The 16624-nt window shown below is 42.9% G+C and overlaps 2 protein-coding genes and 1 long non-coding RNA gene across 3 annotated transcripts; 2 read left to right on the top strand and 1 right to left on the bottom strand.

The window, feature by feature from the left end:
- The first annotated feature begins 4558 nt into the window (after window positions 1-4558).
- On the top strand, window positions 4559-8177 carry LOC120672608. Its single transcript, XR_005674214.1, has 3 exons — window positions 4559-4952; window positions 5044-5179; window positions 7823-8177. It is a non-coding gene; the product is annotated as an uncharacterized LOC120672608 (long non-coding RNA).
- A 593-nt stretch (window positions 8178-8770) lies between these two features.
- On the top strand, window positions 8771-10362 carry LOC120672607. The gene has a single exon (XM_039953103.1). It carries the CDS (start codon window positions 8888-8890, stop codon window positions 10073-10075), a length of 1188 nt encoding a protein of 395 aa, XP_039809037.1. The 5' UTR covers window positions 8771-8887; the 3' UTR covers window positions 10076-10362.
- Window positions 10363-10562: 200 nt separating this feature from the next.
- LOC120672606 (U3 small nucleolar ribonucleoprotein protein MPP10-like) lies at window positions 10563-15973 on the bottom strand. Its single transcript, XM_039953101.1, has 13 exons — window positions 15611-15973; window positions 14277-15017; window positions 13892-13950; window positions 13247-13376; window positions 13055-13165; window positions 12796-12933; window positions 12565-12633; window positions 12439-12480; window positions 12280-12348; window positions 11544-11615; window positions 11408-11461; window positions 11187-11328; window positions 10563-11030 (listed from the first exon to the last, which is right to left on the bottom strand). The coding sequence occupies exons 1-13, from the start codon at window positions 15623-15625 to the stop codon at window positions 10990-10992; spliced, it is 1683 nt and encodes a 560-aa protein (XP_039809035.1). The 5' UTR covers window positions 15626-15973; the 3' UTR covers window positions 10563-10989.
- Window positions 15974-16624: the final 651 nt, after the last annotated feature.

The following is a 16624-nucleotide window of genomic DNA, read 5'->3' on the forward strand; positions in this document are numbered from 1 at the left end:
GGGCGCCCGACCGGTACTAACCGGGAGTTCCGGCCCGGTACTAATGTCCATTTCTCTAGCTGTGGGCAATTACCATTTACCAATGTTTTTTTTTGTTGCATGACAATTTTGTGTGTACTCATATGAATCTCATCAACTACCACAAGATGATGTTCCAGAGAGCCCCAACCACCGTGAACAGCTAACTTTGTTGCTGGTTGCATGCTTTAGGTAAAATTGTTTTACATGTGCGGCGTAAGTTTGTGCTGATAAGTTTTTGATGTATGTTATTTGGTGGGGCAAGTATACGTGTTATATATACTATTTATGGATGCAAATGGTGAGACCGATGATACATATTGAAGTATGTTAAGTTCGTTAAAGGATATTTATTTTAATCCATATATACCATATGAGTTGCACTCTTATTCTGTCGTACCATCCGAGGGGTGCTAATGGCCCGTGACTTTAATGATCTCTTCACAATCCAACTTGACTCTTATACATTTTTAGCTTAAAATTGAAAAAATTAGAGTCCGACTCTTTTAAAGTCCGGGCCTTGAATTATCTAAGTTAAATTTCAAGTCTCTTTACCACCCACCTCTCAGTGACATGTGGTTCCATACCATATGTCATTTATATTATACAGTATTTGTTGATGAGGTTTTTGCTGTCGCAGGCAGCATGCTCAGTACCTCTTTTGTTGTCTTTGGATTTTTGGGTATCAGATATTTATCAACTATTCTCTTTTCCATTCTCTAATCCTTTAATTTCAATAAATTTACCTCCATGAAACCTAGTCTTGTCCTAATGATTACAAACAATTTGGTAGAGTGTTTCTTTTTTAATACTTGGACCATAATAGACTCCACATCAACAAAAATAGCAACTTTGCCCCAGAGGGAAAGACAGTATAAGGCATGATAATAGTTTTGCTTCACAGCCTAAAATCTGCTAGTTTCTTTTTGTACAAAAAAAACAGTTGCTACAACTATATCATAGATCTACTCTTTCTTTTTTTATATAGATGTATATATTCACATAGCCAATGTTTCTTAGTTAGGATCACAACAATACGAAGCAATAGGCTGGTTATTAATTAATTTTCTATAATTACTAAATTTCTTTCAATTTTCAGTAGGGTCCAGCTAATTTTTGCGATCACCATTTTTAACCCTAAAGAAAAAAACTAACGAGTTGCACACTAAGCATAGCCTATGGGCACATGACCTTATGCTCACTAGGTATAATAGTAGCTTCTCAACCTAATGGAAGCATCAAGATGGAGGTCAAATTTTACTCGAAGCAAGGCCAGGCGATAACGTACCTCATAAAGAGAGGCCCTAATAACGCAGTACTAAAGGGGGAGCATTTCTGCTTATACATGTTATTGGAAGGAGAGACCACATCGATCAGGTTCTAGAATGCAAGAGGCTTACAGTACTGATTGCTGATGAGACGACTGGAATCAACACGAAGAGAAGATCCAAGCCAGGCACCAATCTCTCTCTCTCTCTAGCTCTGTCTCCCTCAGAGAAGCTTTATCAGACGGAACTGATGAGGCTCAGCTTTAAGGAGGGAATGCGTAGAACTAGCTAGTGATGAGGTTCGTGTAGCCCAACGACCAGGTCGGTTGTACGAGCTCGTGAAATAATGAAGAAGCTACGCTCGATTCGGTCCATTACTCGGAGAGACCGGGGGGATGGGGAGACCTCGATCAAGCTCTAAGTCAATGGCGAGGCAGGGGAAAACGCGGGAGCACCATCCATCCATACGCGGAGCACACTTAACATTAGACTCTAAGGCCAATTTCAATAGAAGTGTTATGGGACTGTCATGAGCATTAAATTTGCTGATATGACAGAAAAAGAATAGAGTGCTATGACACAGTCTCCACTAAGACTAGCCTAAGGTGGTGTGATTGGTTCGGATATGAACCGAGCTTGGCAAACTCCGGCCTGTCTCAGTGCATGCGCATGCAAAACCAATGTGTTTGTTTGCCTGACTTCATTTAACCAACCTGCTGGGAGCTATTGCTTGGTCAGCTGTTCCGCGCATGCATCCAGATTGTTTCCTCATACATTGTACGCGCGTCATGCACTGCTAGAGCCAGGCCCATAGGAAACTCTCAATTTTGCTGCATCCATGGAGCCAGACTCGCACACCAGGCTGTGGCTCTGCTTCAGCCAACTAATCACGCGCAGATCGCATACACGGGAGCCTGGTTGATCCAAAACCAGGCAACCAATCAGCCTCTTATACAAGCTGACTTTGCAATAAATTTGCTGAGCGTGCCAGGGGCATCGGAGCGGAAACCGCGGATGTGGCCTGTCGGCCGCACGCCGCGAGGGTAATCGAGCGCGACGCGGCCGTGGAAGAAGAGGACGACGACGATGAAAGGATGGGGCCCGAGAAGTGAGTTGAATTACAATTTTTTCAAATTTCTACCTAGTCCTTAATCTAAAATCTAATCACTAGAGCACGCTAGCAAAAAGTCCTAAGGTAGGTAAACACACTATCATGATCATTTTGTCTAGATAGAGGCACACTAGCAAGATCAAAACCTAAGTAAGAGATCACACTACCATACAAAGTTGTCCTAGTCAATCTACAAGCAATCAAAAGCAATAATAACAACAAATGGATTTAATTATTTGAAATAAAAATAAGAGACACGAGACAACCGGATTTTTTCCATGGTATCGAGGAGTTGACGCTCCCCCCTAATCCACATTGGAGCACCCACACAAGGGTATACATCTCTTGCTTCACCAAAGAGCAAGTGATCACTAAGAATGCTCCTTCTCCATCTCCGGAACGGCGAGCTTCACACCGTGTACAAGCTTCTTGTTTTGGGGCTCCCACAAACTCCAAGAACTCACCAAGAACCTCCCGATCACCGAGACCGGTTAGGTGCCATCGAACACCAAGAGTAACAAGTTTCTAAGTCTTCACTTGACCTATACTCAGTTGGCCCTAACTCAAACACACTTGCTACACTTGCAAAGGTTGAATTCTTCAAGGTTGAAGCACAATCAATGTACAGATCTTCACTCTTTTGCTCAAAACACTTTCTCTTCTTCTCAAGGGTGGCCTCAGGTGTTCATTGTGTCAAAGGCAGTTCAAATGAGCCATTGGTACCCTTATATAGAGTGGAGATGGTCACATAGCCGTTGGAAGTCCACTCCAGAAAAATCGTAACCATCGGAAGAACCGACATGTGAGAAATTGAAGGCATCGGTTCAACCGGTCTCTCTGTATCCAAATAATAGCCGTTGAGGGTTCTAACACAGTATCCAGGTTTGCTTCATTTCACCGGTGCATGATCCGTAGGGTATCGGTTCAACCGGTGCTGAAGAGGTTCACTGATCAACTCAAACAAGTTTTCTGAAACATAGTACATCCAATGCACCGGTGGTTAATTCTGAAGCGTCGGTTCAACCGGTGCGGAAGACGAGTTGAGGTCCACCAAACATACTCTCTGGAACAAAATACATCTAATGCACCGGTGCTTTGCCTGGGACCATCGGTTCAACCGGTAATATAGAGTGACTTGACTTGATTTCAGCTTGCTTCCAAGAGAGATAGATCGACAGGGCGTCGGAACTTCCGCCAAGCATCGGATGCTCCGATGACAGGGGCATCGGTTAAACCGGTGCTGCTGTTTTTCTTCATTTTCAACTGAATTGACTTGGATTTGAATGTAACTTCGATTGTTTCTTCTTCCAAGTGTTGTGTTGACTTCTATTGACCATATTGGGCTGTTTTGAGCAAGTGTGCAAGATATCTAAGACCAACTCAATTTTGGTCAAGCTACCAACTCACAAAATCCTCTTAATAGTACGGTCAACAACTAGAAACTATAAAACCTAGCTAAATCAAGTGTTTTTCATCTCCTTGTGACACTTGAGACTAAAAAGATCTTTAATCTTTCAAATTTAGTCCTTGGCACGCATGATTGTTTTGAATTGAGAGGTCTTCATTCATATTTCATATGAGACTAATCCAATCATTGATTTTTCCTTCAAAAACATATGTTAGTCGCATACAGTTGTCATTAATCACTAAAATTTACTATTAGCATCTATCAGTCTAGATGCGCTTCAGACGATTTTACCCAGCCCACCTTAACTTACCCAGCTCGATCGCGGCGAGGACGCCATGGCACGGAGTCACGATCCACAATTACAGACAGTACAAAACAAACCCTGTCCCACCTGTAACACGCGGTGCGTTGACGATATAATGGCTTCAAGCTGGGGTGTCCACCGGTATTAGCATCTTCCTCCTCGGTTCACGACTCCGTTCGTCGAGATTCAAGAACACCGCCTGTTTGTCTCGGACGTACAGGTACCTCAGGTGGGACTCGATCCGCTGTGCGCGATTCTGCTCCCAAATCTCCCCCTCCACTTCCTAGGTCTGTGAGTCTCTAGGGAGTCCTCCATTCGTGTACCCCACTCACCAGTCCCTCTAGATTTGAATGAGGGCTCAAAAACAAGGGTTTTTACTGGAGTTGGATATATTATTTGGAGGTATGAGATGGGGATCAACTCCCAAAAACTATATAAAAATTGTGATTTGGAAGCTATTGCTGGAGATGCTCTGATACAAGCTGACTTTGCAATAAATTTGCTGAGCGTAATCGAGCGCGACGCGGCTGTGCAGAAGAAGACGACGACTTGACCCAGCCCCTGTATACCTTAACTTGGCCCTTATCCCTCACCAGCTCGATCGCGGGGAGGACGCCATGGCACGGAGTCACGAGATCCAAAATTACCCACGGTACAAAGCAAACCTGTCCCACGCGTAACACGCGGTGCGTTGACGATATAATGGTGTCTTAGCATCTTCCTCCTCAGTTCACGACTCCGTTGGTCGAGATTCAAGAACACCGCCTGTTTGTCTCGGAACCAGGTACCTCAGGTGGGACTCGATCCGCTGTGCGCGATTCTGCTTCCACTCCGGCCGGTGCGGTGAGCCACCATCCCCTTCCCTTGGTTCACGCGTCCTCATCACCACTATCCAGGGCGCCTAGAGCGAGGCCTAACCAGCTACTTCTTGCAGCTAGCCCCACCGCCACGGAGCTCCGGAAACAACGACCCTCATGGCCTCGTCTGTCCCCGCACGTCTACATGGCCTAGCATCTCATCAGGCGTGGTGCCTTGGCGTCACGACCCTGAATGACATAGTCAATAACTTGGTGAGTCTTTTTTTTTTTTGCCTATTTAGTATGTGAAAGAAATCGGTGATGGTAGACTAAAAGGGGAGGAGGTGAATTAGGGAATCTAAAAACTTAACATATGGTCTCTATTTAGATTGTACAAAATATAAATTTGAACATACTATCTAGATGTGCAACTAGGGTTCAACTAGTGTGAAATCTTTATCACAAAATAAGTTTTGCAAACAATAACCAATCCTAGCAAGATACTACACTAAAAAAGTAAAGACACCCACAAATTGCAAGTATGAAATACAGAAACGTAAAGGAAAGGATGAGAGGAAGCAAACTCTTGACGTGAGGATTTATCCCGTACAAAGCCATGAACACTACTCCATCAAGCTAGAGACTCGAAGACTTGCCGACAAGTCTCCAAGACTCCAATCGGCCAGCTCACCAAGAGACAATCTTGGGATTCACTCCAGAACCACGCACAAGGTTCAACACCTTGCTTTCTCTCGCTCTATCTAGAGCTATCCTAGTAGTAACACTCTCAAGTCTTGTGCTAAAATCTAAGGGTTTGATCCATTGGCACTTTGATGGCTTGGAGACATTCTTCAATGTGTGTAGCTTCTCTGGACTCTGGCAATCTCAAATGGCCGGAGTGAGATATATATATAGGCTAGAGGGCACCACATACTCGTTAATAACTGTTATGCTAAAACTGCACAAAGCGTCGATTAAACCGGTCGCCACCATCATTTTAACCAGTCACACTAGGCCTCCAACTTGCCATTGAGCTGACTGTTGAATTCCAATTGTCTGCATGCTGATGTCATGCACCGGCGCTTGTCGGTTCAACCGGTCCTAAAGACTTTGTCCCTCAACCGCTGCTGCTATATGACATGCTCTCTAGGCAATACCAGTACCAATGCACCGACGCCTCTTGTTTACCCCATCAGTTTAACCGGTCCTACTGGGTCTTCTCAGCTTTGAACGTCTTAGCTTCTTCCAATGCACCAACCCGTTGATTTTCTGACCCATCGATAACTGGTCTGTTGAACTCAACTTGACATTGTCCATACGTCTCGGCTGTCGGCTGTCATTTGAACATCTTGGATATAGTTTGGACTATATCCATAAGACCTAGAAATCCTACAAATTTGAGCTTACAAACACTGTTAGTACAATTGACTATGTTGTCACACAATCACAAATATGGCCTAATGGGGCTATGTTCCTTACCGTATGAGCATGGGATGATCTTTTTTTTATGAACAAGGATTTTTTCATAATTCTACTCTCTATAGCATGAAGATTTGCAGCACTACTAGAAAAGATACTTTTAGTACTGGTTGGGAAAGAGCACCAGTCCATGGTTCCCAATCGGTACAACCCGTAGTACGTAACTGAGACTAAAATTCTCCATCTTTTAGGACCGGATGAGCACCCGGTACTAAAAGGTCGGGAAGCCACCCTTTAGTACCAACTGATGCTACCAACCAATACTCAAGTGTAAGACATCAAAAAATATATAACAATATTTTGAACATAAGAAGAGGTCTTCACAGGTTGCGCAGATTTTTCAAGTGAAATACAAACACGTGCGGTACATAGGATTTGAACTCAGGACCTCTTATCTCGCCTACACTCCTTAGCATCTCACCTACACAACAGTTGTGATTGAGAGATATGCTTTTCTTTTGTACTAACCTATGGAGGATCTTTTAGTACAAGGTAGTAACACCAACCGGTACTAAAGGCTATACATCAGTACCAGATGGTGTTACCAACTAGTACTAGTATGGGTGTTGGCATTAGCGCCTGGTCAGTACACCAACCGGTACCAAAGTCTCTTATATTACTATATTTGGGTAGACCAATGTCTTGTTTTGTAGTAGTGGTAGTCATAGAAATTTTAGAAAAAAAATAAATTGCAGAATTTAAAGAGCAACACAATGTAAAAATGATGAAGAGATGCAAATATGGCATGCATGATGACTTTTATCATGTAAAAATGATGACTAAAATTAAAGTCCTCTGACATTAATAGTCCTGATCATAACATCAATGAGACTAAATATAGACCTTTAATCTCGGTTCGTAACACCAACCCGAACTAAAGTCTCTTTTGGTCCCGGTTGGAGATATAGACCTTTAATCTCGGTTCGTAACACCAACCCGAACTAAAGTCTCTTTTGGTCCCGGTTGGAGTTACCAACCGAAACTAAAGGGTTCACTGCATGTTTGTTTAAAAGAAAAGTATCACATATGAGTCACATGTGTTGTACAGGTCGTAAGGAAGTTATGTGCGAGGTAAGAAGTCTCTGGTTCAAATCTCACAAATTGCAGAGTTGGTAGTGCTTGCCAATTATTTTTCGAGCTTGCACACTTCAGGACTTTTAGCCTCAGATGCGTTCCCAACCGGGACTAAAAGCACTTTCTGTAAAAGTGGGGGGGAGTTTGTCTGGTTTTAATAGTTGAGGTATGCAAGATTTTTGGTTATTGAGTTCGGGGTTGTTTTTCAGATTTGGTGACAAGTTTATTAGGAGAGTAAAATGCATTTTTCTCTTATAATATAGCCCCAACAAATGTTTCCGTTGATGTCTCTGCCAGAACTTTATGATATTTTTCTAAAATATTAATTAGTTAGATGTTTACTAATTGGTTTCTGTTTTCTAGAATGTGATGAAGCTATTTGCGGCGTCACTACATGTCAACTTGACAATGAGTACAGTATTTTTTGTGGCACCAAAATATATCTTTCACATAACGCCGAAGATCACGACTGCGAAAAGTGATGATGATCCAGGCGATGACATTTTTGGCCTTTTATGTCTGCGAAAAGATGAGATCCCTTGGTGTATGCTCTTTGCTGATGATGTAGTGCTAGTTAACGAGAGTATGGCAGGGGTTAATAGGAAGTTAGAGCTGTGGAGACGCATGTTAGAGTCGAAAGGGTTCAGACTTAGTAGGACCAAAACCGAGTACATGATGTGCGATTTCAGCGCGACTAGGCATGAGGGGGGAGACGTTAGTCTAGATGGGCAAGTGGTGGTCTAGAAGGATACTTTTCGGTATTTAGGATCGGTGCTACAAAAGGATTGCGACATTGATGAAGATATTAGGCATAGAATTTTAGCTGGCTGGTTGAAATGGTGGCAAGTTTCTGGCATCCTTTGTGACAAGAGGGTGCCACAAAAGCTAAAAAGCAAATTTTATATGACAGCAATTCGTCCGACGATGTTATACGGTGCTGAATGTTGGCCTACAAAAAGACGACGTGTCCTGCAACTGAGTGTAGCAAAGATGCGGATGTTGCGATGGTTTTGCGGGTACATAAGGAGGGATAGAGTCCGGAACGAAGTTATTCGGGATAGGGTCGTGGTGGCACCAATTGAGGAGAAACTTACCAAGCATCGGCTGAGATGGTTTGGACATGTCCAACGAAAGCCTCCTGAGGTGCCGGTGCATAATGGGGTTCTTGAGCGGGTCGATAATGTAAAGAGGGGTAGAGGTAGACCTAAACTGACGTGGGATGAGTCGGTTAAGAGAGACTTTAAGAATTGGAATATCTCTAAAGAGATAGCTTTAGATAGGAGCGCTTGGAGACTAGCTATTAATGTGCCTGAACCTTGAACTTATTTCTTTCGGGTTTCATCTCTAGTCTACTCCAACTTGCTTGGGAAAAAAAGCTATGTTGTTGTTGTATGTCTGCTGCTTCCATTTATCCGGAATTATCTCTGGATGCTGCTTTCTGATATGGGTCTCGACATCAATTACATGGACAACAGCGCTATAGTAGTCATAGCATATGCCTTTTTGCTTAAGATCAATCTGCAGTATTACATCCTTGCTCCCTTCCCCATTAGTTTGGTTACCTTCATCATTCATCTGTGCAACAAGATCCCGGTGAAGCCGCAGCATGTCAGAGGATCAGAGGGTAAGGATGACAAGAAATCTGAGGAACTGGTAGCGCCAACTGACCTAAGCAGGTCAAAGCTTGGCTCGGCAGAAATAGATCGCACGCAAGTTGGCGAACTTGAAAGAACTGTAGTGTTTCCATTTTTCATGCTATTAATCAGTGCCATACATGGTGACAGTAGCCCTGTTCTGTCTCACTTCCTGCTCTTTTCATGCTGTGCGCTAGGGACACTGGCACTTATGTATTCCAGATTGGCTGATGAAGTAACAGGGGATCCTGCCTTAAAACCGGCACTGGAATGCATCCGAATGTCCTACATGATAATGCTGGTCATAACAGCACACACGGTGGCGGCAGAATGGCTGGGAGAGGTCATGGCATTGGTCTGCATGCCTGAGCTGATTGCAGGGCTTGTATGGTTCTCTACTCTTCTCCACACTGACACTTCTAATAGGGCAGTAGTCGACAAGGTGACATCAGATAAAGATAGCATCAGTTCAGTAGTCGACAAGGTAACATCAGATAAAGATAGCATCAGTTCGATTGCTGCGGTTGTGTCTGATTCTGAAACAGAACAAGTTCCTGTTGGTATCTTCAAAGGCTTCATCTTCCAAGGCTGCGTGTTCATTCCACTTGGAGCTGCTTTGGCAGGCTTAATAACTTGCAGTTATGCACATGACTGGGAGCTCCTGTCCTCCTGGAACACCAAGGCGACAGTTGCCTGTGGCGTCGCAGGGTGTATGCCGTATCTCAGCATGTGGATGATATCACGGTGGCCCAGCAGCATACCTGCCTCAGATAAGGCGACGCAGCTGCTCAGGTTTCTTGCAAATATTTGCTTGACCGGAGCTTGTCTGATGCTGTTTGCTTTGCTTGCTGAGAGGACACTGGCTTACCGTTTATTTGGTTTGGATGCCCTTGCTGATCCTGCTGGTGTACTCAAGTATCTTCCATTTATTTACTTCAGTACAGCAGTAGCGTCGTTCGGAGCTTTGTTTATGATGAAGTAGCTTGCTCAGCAATCGACTCTGCGTTACGGAGTGGAGTTACTTGCTGCTTTTGCTGCAGAGTAAAAAGCATTCTGACCAAATTGTTTATATTTATATGACCTCGCACTTGCAGTAGATATATGATGTTCTATTCATCCTGGAACTCTGAAATTTTTCGTGTTTATACGAATTAGCAGTTGCAACAGTAGATGTATTAATGTTATGTTTGGAATATATCGGAACATATATGGTGAAGCATGTAACTACAATACCACCTGTGTATATGAGAAGTTGCTCAGTTTTGCTGCTGTGTTCCTTTCCAAGTCATCCATTTCTCAAGCCATTCATAGTGCTTGAACCAGCGGCAGCACCGGAACCTGCAACACCAAGGTCCTCAGATTCATCCATCCATGGGGATCTGCCGGGCTGCCTGCCTTGCTCGTGCACAAACATCACAACCTGACATCGATGGTCGATGGTCCGGCGGCAGGGGCAAATTCTGACGAGGTAGTCAATTTTCTTGCCACAAAAGTATGGCAAGACTAAGGTAGTAAGGTTAGCCACCAACATACTCTAAGAATGTGTGGCAAAATTAGTAAACAAGCATACACGTGCTTAGTACAAACTACAAAAACACCGTAATGTTAGCTTTCTGAAATTCCAGTATCATCTTACTTTCTGAAAGTTCACTCACTATCACCATACTTTCTAAAATTTCACTAACAGCTTCCTAAAGGGCTCCAAAACACACTCCCAACCTGTCAAAACGCCAGCACTTTCGTAATCATGTGACAAGCAAGCACAGACTATAGCAAGGTGTACAATCAGCATTGGAAATCTGTAGTTACCGCTCTTGGACCCCTTTCCAAGTCAATATCGGACATTTAGGACACAACAGTGGCGTGCAGGCAGTCCTTGCTTCACAAACATTGGGTCTAATCTTTCTGCAACTTAGCTGGCCTCTCCTTGTGTGATCCTGCATTTTGGAAGGGAAACAAAAACCATTTTTATGCTCAATTTGAACAAATGACTAAGCAAGTTAAACATATTTCTCTCTATTTGGAGGTTCTTAAGAAAAGCCAAAGAATGAAAGAACCAAAAATCATTTCTCTGGAAAGCCTAGAAAAAGTACCTGCATATCTCCTTTTCTTGTTGGCTCTTCTTCTTTTACGCTCAGCCTGTGTAAGTTCCCCCTCTTCCTTAATATCGCCTTTTCCTTCAAATATTTCTTCAGGAGCTAGCATCGTAGCATCAGAAACAGCTACGGGTGCAATCTGCAAGACAGAGATCATGTCACTGCAGAAAATGTTATGATAGAGAAACATCACAGGAAAAAGTGAAGGGTTTTTGTACCTCTTCCATTGCTAAGGCTGGCACATTAGCTTGTACAGACATATCTTCAATGACCTGAAAAGACCATACTTCACATCATACGGCGAAAAAACTAGAGCAAAAAGATTGCAAACATGAATTTTGAAGGTATCCATACCGGCTTTGGAGCGAAGTGGAAATGTGATAGCGCATCCAACTTCAAGCATATCCTCTTAAATAAAGTATTTGCCTTGGTAGACACAAGTCAATAACAGTACACACCACTTAGCTTAGCTAACATTGAATCATGTGGCAAGCAAGAATATAATCACAACCGAAAACATAAACATAGCATCAACAGCATGATTGAAGAAAATGTAAACATGAGAACAAGTTGGCTAATTTAAGAATTCCACCCCCAAATAATGTTCACTGTAAAGCACCAAGTTTTATATGTATATAACTATATATCCTTGTAGAAACACAATGTAGTAAAATAATCCAAATCTTCTCGTTTGTCAAAACAAGTAATTATGAAATCTCCTCAAAACGGTCCAATAGCTCAACTATAATGGCCTGGCAAGTTCATGGCCAAGGGCAAATAACCCATGGCCAATCACCATTGCCAACAGCCCAGCAGCTAATATCTTAATATTAAGAAAATCATCTTGTATACTATCACAAAGCCAAACTACAAATATAGATAGTGATACCAAAAGAAGCAAAAGAGTATAAGAATTTATTAAGGAAGATGAGAATGTAACATCTGCCATGATAAAAAAAAAAAGACATGACACTGAAAGACTGTTCTTTCAAAAACAAATGTATAAATTTAGATAAAGGGTAGACTAATATTATTTTCACAATAGATAAACCTAACTCCCCTTGTATTCTTGTGAGGAGTGAATAATTACCTCTTTCTTTAGTTCATCTGAAATAGATAGAGGGGCAGGTGCAATGCCTGCTTTTTGTGCATAATCATCCTGGAAGAATGAAAAAAGAATTAATTGATTTAATGCCTATCTTAACTACAATCTGTTTAGATATTAAAAAAACATTATGAAAATGCGAACCTCATACAGTTCAGCAAGACCCTTTTTGCTCTTACTTTCATCCTGTTCGAACAATATTGACATATTGTCAGATATCAATAGCACAGTTACCTAATGGCTACCATGTAAGAATTCTAGTTACCATACCAGTTCCTTACGCTCCTTGGGAGCTTTAGATAGAATGAGAGAAGGCTTCTCAACATCATCAAAATGACCCTGTAAGAAACCAGGAAACCAAATCTAGACATTAATAACGGAAACATAGAAAGTGATCTCAAAGTAGTACTCAGAGTTTGCCAGTGCAACTAGTACGACTACACTACCCTAGCTAAATCTGAAAACAATGGACAGGATCAAAAGGCAAAACACAGCAAGTACCTCTGCAATTCTTTTCTTTATCATCTCTTCAAGAGAAGCTGTGATTTCTTCAGTGATTACTGGGGCAGGTCTTACATTGTGCTCAAAATCAAGGTCCACTTCTAGGGCACTGTTTTTGGGCCTGCTTGAAGCAGTAACCTACAAGTAACTATTTAGTTAATTTAAATTTGAAATGATAATAAATTATCATCAACAGGATGTCATAAGTTAGAAAAATGCATAGTTCTAAAAGTAGAACAAAAGGCATTCTGTTTATTACCTCTCCCTGCATGGTCCAAGTACCAGGTTCAAGATTAGCTTGCTCCATTTGCTCTATTTTAGCACGCATCTTCAGAAGCTCCTTTTCATGGGTTGAGAGACCCTGTTTTTCCTGTAGAAAGGGAAAACATTGGAAATCTAGTATATGTGTATATAGTTCAACTAAAATGAGTATATCTAGTGTGGAACCAACATTTCCATCATTGATCTCACTGCCACCAAGTTCAGTTTCATGTGCTTCATCCTTGAATTGAACTTTCTTTGTGGAACCACCTCTCTGTTTGACTTGCTGGTTATGGCCTTTCATAAAAAAATCTTTGTACCTGAAAAGACCCTTCGATGTTCAGGTTACAATGCCAAATGCTATCGTATCAGCAAATGTGTACCTGTTACTACAGTGGCTACACTATGTTAAGTTTGTGCAATCTAAGGAAATTTACAAAGGTTTACTACAAAATATATGTATGCTAAGAATGAAAATTAGCTACTTCTGCTTCTGTTTCTGCACCTTCTAAGCTATTAGCATCAAGAGGAGCCACATATCTAGTATGTTTCATTTCATGGAATGAAATCTATCATGCAAGTCTGGTCAGGCATATAGAGCATAAGAAACGATAAGGTAGAAAAGAAACATGAAGAATTATTCAATCCAAATCAAAGCCACTCCATGTGCATAAGTTTTTTTTTTACAAAGCTTCTCAAAAGTAATGTCACGATAGTGCAACTAAAATTAACATAGCTTGGTATATAAGTGTTCAATTTTTTTCCCAATTGTGTAATAAAAAATGATTTGCACTTATTGTAATAGCATACTTGATAATTAGCATAAAAGACTTACATTATACCTCCACCATCTTCTCCTTTGCCCTCTTCATCATCATCCTCAAAATCTTCCAACTACAGTTAATCTACATCAGTAGGACAGAAGAAAAATATCTGGACTAACACAGTTACTTAAAAATTATAGAATTGAACATTGTAAATGCCAAAAGAAGACAGTAAATTCATGGAGGAAAATCTCTGAAAAATTGTATCATTGCTAACTGTTCTGAGCTGAGCTACTTCCCTTTCATATCTAACAGAAAATATGGCTTCAACAGAAAATATGGCTTCCATTCCTGAGATATTTCCTACTGTGGTTCTATTTCATTGTTTTCTCTAGAAGAACCAAAGATTATCATTATCTTGCTACAATTGAGAGAGAATGACAAGGCAATCCTTACATCCAATTGGCCGTCATCGTCATCATCTTCACCCTCATCGTCATCAACATCTATGTCCTCCTCACCCTCATCATCACTCTCCTCCATCCAGTTTTTTCTTGCCTTCTTCTCTCCTTGGTTGGCACCACTGCCATACTCCTCTTCATCCCCCTTATCCAGGAACTCCGCCATCTCATCTATCTTCAGGAACTGGTCTTCCAAACCTTTCAAAAACCCTCCTCTCTCCTCCTCCTCCTCCTCCTCCTCCTCCTCCTCCTCCGCATCATCATCATCGTCGTCGTCGTCGTTGTCGTCTCCCAAATCCTCATCATCATCTATCTCCTTCAGCTCCTTCAACCCATCCATTTCACTATCCTGTCTGTCCTCTGACAGCTCCTCCTCAGCATCAGCAGGTGTCTCCACGGGAAGAGCTGCCTGTGGTTGTGACGGGGGCTGCTGCTCAAGGTGACGGAGCTGGCGGCGCAAGTGGGGGAGGATTGGACGGGCAAGATGCTCGATCTGGGACCAAATCTGCTCGGCATCAAAGGCCGCATCTGCAAGGAGGGTGGGGAGTGGGGGCGGCTGCGCAGGGCAGAGCGGTGCCAGTGAGGAGTAGATATGCTGTGAGGCCACACGGGCGGCGACAGAGAGGTCCGTGGATGGGGAGAGGAAGAGAGCTGGGTCTGCATCCCGTAGCAGCTGCAGCGCCTGCTCACCCTTGTCTGCTGCCTCCATGTGGGCGAAAGCTGTCTCACAGCTGTTCTGCAAATAGGATAGACAATATTAATGAACAATGAAATGTGTACGATCATATTGTAATTCAGTATAAAAGACATCAGAAACTGTGTGCCTTCAAATTGATGGGCCACCTATAGATGAGTCGCACCATAGCTAACAAATTGGGAAAAGGAATGTGCCATCATTTACTGAACATTGACAAGTCTAACACATGGATAGGACTAGGGTTGGATAGCGCGGCTCGGCTCAGCTCAATATCTAAACAAGCAGAAAATCCTGCTCAGCTCGGCTCAGCTCGCGAGCCAAACACTAAGATAATATATACAGCCATACAGCATACAGGTGATTCAAGTCACACTCCTAATAAAAAAAATTGGCATGACATATTGTTTCATACTTTCAGGATCACAATTAAATTAAATCTTTTACAGATGATGATAGTTCCAAGATTCATCAATCATCGTACATGTAAACTGCTCTCTTTCATCTTGCTACATTTGCAAATTGCAATTGGAAGGCGACAATGATAGACCAGCACCAGCCATCAGCCTTTTGCGTCATATCTTTCCCTTCTACAGACCAAGTTAAATCTAGCCTAAAGAACCATCTGGATATACCTTATGCACAGACATGGAGCCTCCCCTGGCGGCCTGGGCCGCGTCGCCCGGAGGAACGAAGAGCCCGAGAGGGAGGGCGGTAGGAGAGTGCGGGAGGGCGGCTGGAGAGTCCAGAGTGCAGCGGATTTGATCGGCAGGTGGGGGGCTGGGGCCGCGGGCACGCCGGCGCGCCGGCGCCTGCGCAGGTTGGGAGAAGACGAACTGAACGCTCTATTCGGTGTGGCGGCTGGGTTTTGGGGGGCGGCGTGACTGTCGAAGTGGAATCGGGATGCAGCGGCGGCCGTCGGAGTCGAGCAGGAGCCAGGAGGGCGCGGCGCCGCCCGTCGGAGTCGAGCACGAGGCAGGGGCCGCAGGGGGGAGGGGAATCAGCTATTCAGGGTTTTAGTCTGTTTATATACATACATAGGATTTCTTTATTGGGCCTGGGCTACTGGGCGTGGGCTGATATTTGTTAATGGGCTCTTTTCATTATCTCGGTTTCTCGTTTATTTCAGGTAACCGAAGTTAAGATAATCTTAAAAAAAGGAAACCGAGGTTAAGACCAAATCGATCCAGTTAAATTCGGTTAGTTACTATCTGTGACCGAATTTGAATCAAAATTTTCAACTTTAGTATCGGTTATTTCGGTTCTGTTTTTAGTCTGAGTAATTTATGCCCATGCGTAGAGGCAGGTACTCGGAACTAGGGTTCGTGAATGCTAGCGCACTACTATGAGTAGACGTGTCGTGGAAGGCCTACTGGCAAGCGGTCCGTCGGTGGTCCGAAGGAGCTTCTGCGCCTGTCGGATTAGAGGTTAGGGTTGCTAGGGCAGGGGGTTAGAGGTTAGGATTGCTATGGTAGGGATGATAAGGACATGCTTAGTGTCCAGAAAATTTGTCCATCTTTCACAGTCCTTGTAGCAAGCAAATTACCTTACTTCTGATCTTTGATTTTATAATCTGTTCAAATACTGTCCCTTCTTGTACATTGGTACAGTAGCACTTTGAATATCAATTATTTATTCATAATATAGAA

Source organism: Panicum virgatum, chromosome 5N (assembly GCF_016808335.1).
Source record: "Panicum virgatum strain AP13 chromosome 5N, P.virgatum_v5, whole genome shotgun sequence".
In the NCBI taxonomy this organism is placed as follows: Eukaryota; Viridiplantae; Streptophyta; class Magnoliopsida; order Poales; family Poaceae; genus Panicum; species Panicum virgatum.

Bases quoted from the DNA above. Each gene is read 5' to 3' on its own strand.
- LOC120672607 (XM_039953103.1), top strand. From the start codon at position 8,888: ATGCTGCTTTCTGATATGGGTCTCGACATCAATTACATGGACAACAGC.
- LOC120672606 (XM_039953101.1), bottom strand. The intron at 13,377-13,891 runs GTAAGTCTTTTA...GGGTCTTTTCAG, and splicing joins GAAGATGGTGGAGGTATAAT to GTACAAAGATTTTTTTATGA. The intron at 11,462-11,543 runs GTATGGATACCT...TGGTCTTTTCAG, and splicing joins TCCACTTCGCTCCAAAGCCG to GTCATTGAAGATATGTCTGT.